Source organism: Anarrhichthys ocellatus, unplaced genomic scaffold (genome assembly GCF_004355925.1).
Source record: "Anarrhichthys ocellatus isolate YVR2014 unplaced genomic scaffold, GSC_Weel_1.0 scaffold5, whole genome shotgun sequence".
NCBI lineage: Eukaryota > Metazoa > Chordata > Actinopteri > Perciformes > Anarhichadidae > Anarrhichthys > Anarrhichthys ocellatus.
The window spans coordinates 13,667,822-13,673,821 of NW_022280035.1; the positions used below are offsets into that span (position 1 = coordinate 13,667,822).

Here is a 6,000-nt window from a genome sequence, read left to right on the forward strand (position 1 = left end):
TATTCAAATTATTTAACACATCCCAAGAAGAGATAAGGGAGTAGATGAAACTAAATATATGAAATGAAATAAACAGGGCTTTATTGAACAGGGAATTATTGAATGATGCAATGCTAATACAATTACAGACATGCAATTTTAAGTTTAATTTACACTGGGTGAGTTTGCTTAGTACAAATCTAACGCTCTCCTCACATTTACCTGGAAATGCTCCCAGAACCATCAGAGGCTTTAGCTGTCTTCAGGTACCAGACAGACGAGGAAATATGATCCAGGAATTCTGATTTGAGAGTTAAGTGTTGGAAGGCTCACCAGATTCCAAAACACTGGAAAGTGGAAAGTCTGTTCCAGCTCTGGGAAGTTATCACTGTAGCAACCTAACTTTCCTCCATTGCGATAATCGTTCATGCAATCATGTCCGTGATTGTTGACCGACAGGTAGTGGTCTCATTAGAATGAATGAGAGGGCTGCTTTTGTATTTTTACTTTTTTTTTTTCACTTCGGCCGTGCGCTCAATGTGAACATGGCATTACCCCGGATGTCACTGAGCAGCAATACTGGAACAGATGGGACTTAAATGCCTTGGACAAGGTTGACGTGTTGGTTTTAAGAAAGCGAGTGTTAGTCGTTAAATCACCACCACACTCCTCATCTTAACACAAGCGGGCCACCGCAGAAAGACCTCAACATTTCTGCAGTGGATGTAAATATGTACTTCCCTGAAAAGTCAATCATTCATATCCTCGACACCATCTCTCCAACATAGTGAACCTGTTAAACCTTTATCATATTAGGGGCATTCATCCGACAGTGAGTAAGACTAATTGCTCTTCAATTATACATTGTGTTTTTAATCACGGAAGGCTGGCACTCAGTCCAATCCACTAATTGCTTTATCCCTGAAGGCACCCGCTCACACTGAAGTGATAAGACTGCTGATGCAGTACATATTATCTTTACACGGGTATAGATGATGCATAAATGTGTATTTGACTCGTCGCTGTCACTTTGTCCTCAGAACTTACCTTCACGTGGATCTTCAATGAGTACCCGTCGTTTGTCATTCGGGACACACGACGATTTGTGTCCCAGAAGACAGGCAACCTCTACATCGCCAAAGTGGAATCCTCCGATGTGGGCAACTACACGTGTGTCGTCACCAATACAGTCACCAAAAGCAGTGTTCAAGGACCACCAACTCCTCTAGTGCTGCGTGTTGATGGTATGACAGTTTTACCCTACTTATTATACATAGAGTACAAGGTAGGGGAAGAGTGATACATTTATTATTATTTATTTAAATCCAAATTTGAAGCAGTGCAACTTTCAAATTGCTGGTGCAGTTGCTTGAATTAGCAATAGCCTGGCAAGTTGACAAGTTTCAGGAGGTGAGAGTTTTATTTGGCAAACATTGATTTTGCCGGCTGCTGGCCAACTGTTGCCAGCACATTTTATTATGGTGGTGTGGTTCTGTTCAATACGTCCAAAAGAGTGATGAGTCTCTTGGTGAAACAATGTAGCCGATCACACCATCAAAGCTTCCTTTGAAGGAGACTTTTATCCGACTGACTGGTTTGGAAAAGAGGACTCGTGTCGACCTCACGAGGCCACCGCATCACTTCATCTGATTCTTCTCATGTTGAAACAAGATAGGCTTGTAATTATGATTTGTAGATGTTTGATGATCTGTAGACCATCACTACAGGACTGGAGTGTGATTTATAAATACAAAAAAAAGCATTGCATTGCAATGGTGATCACTGGTCGGAAAAATCTAAATTTGATATACTTCCCTAAGCCGTTGGACACAGTTGAGAGTTTGAATTTGTTTTAGTCATGAGTGACCTAAACTTTGTTTCTATGTGACCTTTTCTAGCCTTGAGCTGAAATAATTCCCTTCAGGCATGCTTGTCATTGTTTCTATGTTTCTCTTTGTAACTCCAGGTGTGATGGGTGAATACGAGCCAAAGATCGAAGTGCAGTTCCCTGAAGTCGTCCCTGTTGCTAAGAGCTCAACTGTCAAACTGGAATGTTTTGCACTTGGAAAGTACGTCCCACTGTGTGTTATTACACCACTGCCATGCGTTGTTTACTGTATCATTCTAAGCTGCATGCTAATGTGTGAGGACCCTTGCAAGTGATTTTGAGAGCAGAAGATTTAACATTTTAATGAGTCCTTCTTGTGCTGTACACCCACAATACACAGAAGAAACATTCACCAGTTAATGTTTCCGATGGATTAAACATCGACATGCTTTATAGATGTGTGTTCACAGGTAACATATATGTGTGTTAGCCTGGGCTAAATGTGTAGATAACACTATCATCGGGAGTATTTTTCATTTTGTGGCCTTGCTGTGTGTTGTATTTCCATGTGTTTAGCCCAGTGCCAACCATCAGCTGGAGGAGAGTGGATGGAGCTTCTTTTGGCAGGAAGGTGGACATAAATAAAGCCAGCGGAGTATTGGAAATCCCTTACTTCCAGCAGGAGGATGCAGGAATATATGAATGTGTGGCTGAAAACAGCAGAGGAAGAAACTCTGCTAAAGGAAAGCTCTCTTTCTATGGTGCGTAGGAGGATGATTTCGCTGACTTTGATCAAAAACTGATTTTACCTCACACCTCTTGTCTTGGGAACAAATCAAATGGTATGCCTTTAACCTGTCAGTCTTCTTCCCAACATATCATGTGCATTCTTAGACTTCTAGCTATTCATTCATACCCTTTAAAGCTTCACTGCAACTGAGCCGGATTGAAAATCTTGCAGAATAAGAGTGTAGCTTCGGTGTGAGTCTTACAAAAAAGTTTTACTTGTTGTCATGCAATCTGTAGCTTTTATTAGAACCCATATATAACCGCATCATATAGTGCAATGTAGTAATAAATTAACCTATTACCAGTAGTTCATTTCTGACAAGCTCTCTATTGTGCCAGCGGCTAACCCAGGCCGCACACAGATTTATACTACCTTTCAGGGAGGGGGGATTTTTCCCCTCACCAACACTGGACTTATGGCCCATATTCCGAGGAAAGCTTTTAATGGCCCTTGATGAAGGATTTTTATGGTTTCTCTCTCCATTATTTTGCAGTTTACGCATTGATGATGTCTGCCCACAAGGCCCTGTAGGGATGTACTTGAAATCATCAAATCCAGATTTTTGTTTCCCGTGAAGAAGGGTGCCTTTGATATGATAATGCAGTAGTATGGAGTTTATTGCAGCACCTGTGGGTCTGGTGAGAAATGCTCACAGTACCTGTAGGTTGGCTCAGAATCAAACATGTTTTGCTTTAAAGGGAAGTGCCTATTCATGGAGCAGTGTAGCGTCACACCATCGCTCTTGATAACGTAGAGGCCCTAAAACAGTGAAAAATGGCATGCTCACGTTAAAGTCATCCTGCTAACAAGGTCATAAGTTTCCAACAACCTGTAGCTATCGCTGTCTTGGTACGGTGTTGTGTCGCCTCTGCACATTTCCTTTGCTGTAGTTGTGTGGAAGTCATGTTTCTCCGTGTAAGATTTAAGGCCTGTCTCATCTCAAAGCCTCGCAGACTGGCCAGCCGCCAGGTGATAAAAATCTGTAATCTCATTTTAAACTCCCATAGACAGGAGCTTGTGGGACATCCATCAACTCTATAGAAGCGAAGGAGAATCAATATGGGGATGTGGTGTTTGCGACACCCAACCAATGCGGGTGCAGGAACAATAAGGGGTGGCCTCTCTTTCGATTTCCCACTTAATTGTCCTTCTGTAGATCCAGGGGATTTATGAAATTAGATCATGGTTTAGCAGATGACTGCATTTGAATGAGCTTAGACACGATCAGATTGACTTTGAATAGAAGCCGCTTGCATCATGTCTTCCCTTCCATTATGTTATCTCTGACAGTCTCATTTGTAATATTGTTAACTGGGTGTCATGCACAATAGTGTTGGTTTCTGTATAGTGATGTCTTTTCAATTCAGTAGCTTGCTCGTTTCCAAACGTATTATGTGTTTTTTTTATACAAAATATTATCTCACTTCTCATATGGGGCTGCCAAACACTTCCTCTATGTAGGCTTTTTCCTCACTCAAATACTAAGAAGGGAGGAATTTGTGTTCAAAATGAAAAAGAAATGGCTGCCAGATAGTGAAGAACTTTCAAGAAGAGCCCTGGATGATGTGTTCAAGGTGTTCGAGGCGTGTCATTACCCTGCGTTTATGGGACGGTGGCGATGCATTCTTCCAACTAAAAATAATTAGTCGTCTTGCCAATAATGTTGAACAAATCTATAGCCTCTGCCTGATTTTGTAGCTGGAGTAATTGCATCTTGTCAGGCGCCTCACCATAGATAGAAGTCAGAGATTTAGGATCGATATCTTTGCTGTTCATAAGTGAAACAGTTCTGAAAATGTCTGTCCAGAATTTAGTTTGTCTGTGACATGCCCAGAACATATGACTAAGGTTGACTGGCTCTTGGTTAAATGTGGGGCAAGATGGGTCTGACCCTGGGTACGTTCTATCAACCTATACAGTCTGGTCACACAGGAAAAAACACACCCAGTTCCAGACTTTGCTAATTTACCCAATCCATATGTGTAGGTGGTGAGGATGTGCTGGGTGAGGTGACTGGAGAAGGGAGAGTGTGTGTGTGTGTGGCGTAGTGGTGTCTCCAGTGCGCTCAGTCGTGTTCAGCACAGCTGAAAATCCAAACTTTTGCGTCGGAAGCGGGAAGCGTTTGCCTCTTTCGGACCCCATTTTGTATCCACGCAACGGTTATAAATGAAACCCCATGAATCCCCCCCAAAACAAACTGTTGATCTCCGTCAGAAATTCACAGAGCACATCATGACTGATTTAAACAGATTCACATCTGACCAGCTACACTATGACCCAGTGATGGGAGAGACTGTAGCATGTTCAAACCTTGTGTGTGGGTCAGTATTTTCCCTCCTAAAAAGTCCTTGACACTGAATGGACCATGGATACTGTTCCAGTAACGGTACTCTCATATTCCCGCAGAGAGATGAGATGAAAGGTTATTTCAAGCAAGAAAAAAATGTTGCATATAGTAATAATACTTATCATTATTATTATTATTATTACATTATCAAAGTAATACAGCTAGACAAGCAGACAGACAGGTTCTACCTCGCCCCCCTTGACCCTGGCACGGCGTCCTGTATTTATGTGGGTAATTCACAAAGGCCATAAATCTTCTGACTCTGTCGCTAGAGATACGGCGCTAGTCATCTATGTGCCACAGTACGTCGATCATAAATAAAGAGTCATTTTCTCTATGGATTTCAGATGTTGCAAAAGATTCTGTTATTAACAGCATTGCTAAAAAATACAAGCCTTCTATTGTACTGTATGCATCACATATATTACAGTCAGTAAACCCAATTATTGTAAAAGATCTTCATCAAAATAACTTATTCAAGCTGGTTGTAGTAAATCCACTAGATATATTTTAGCTTTCAACCTTACAGTGAAGGATTTCAACTAAGCTATCGATCCTTCCACGTGTTAAGTTCATGCAGTTGTTTTAATTTATATATTTCTCAACTGGAGGTGAGCTTTGGGTTAATTGGAAGTGGATTTATGATTTGTGCCCTTGGATGCCTCTTTAATGATCTAATTGACCGCTTGGTTGGTTCATCGATTTATTCTAAAACTGCTGCATGCTGGAAATACTGAAGCATAGGTGCAGCGTGAAAGTGTTCATTTACAGGATGTGCTATGTGACCTCACAGCGGCACCTAACTTGACCGAGAAGCCTGAAGATGTTCAGATGACCATTGATGATACGCTGGTGTGGGAGTGCAAAGCCAGTGCCAAGCCCAAACCCTCCTACCGCTGGCTGAAGAACGGAGAGCCTCTGGACCCCATGGAGGTAAGTGATTTTTCTCAATCACTGTTAATGACAAAATCTCAAATATAGAGAATATGAATGTGAGAATGATCCATAGTTTCCCCCCCCCCCCCCCTGGTGCCCCCGTGCAAAGCCAGTGCCAAC

General features: G+C 41.9%; 1 protein-coding gene across 2 annotated transcripts in view; it reads left to right on the forward strand.

Annotated features, from left to right (window-relative positions):
• The window catches only part of cntn3a.1 (contactin 3a, tandem duplicate 1), a 68,555-nt gene that overhangs the window by 35,590 nt on the left and 26,965 nt on the right, over nucleotides 1-6,000 (forward strand). For both annotated transcript variants that reach the window (XM_031845067.1, XM_031845068.1), the window contains exons 6-9: nucleotides 1,020-1,223; nucleotides 1,946-2,048; nucleotides 2,384-2,568; nucleotides 5,738-5,877. In XM_031845067.1, coding sequence (XP_031700927.1) covers nucleotides 1,020-1,223; nucleotides 1,946-2,048; nucleotides 2,384-2,568; nucleotides 5,738-5,877 — 632 coding nt within the window. The remainder of the gene's footprint in view (nucleotides 1-1,019; nucleotides 1,224-1,945; nucleotides 2,049-2,383; nucleotides 2,569-5,737; nucleotides 5,878-6,000) is intronic.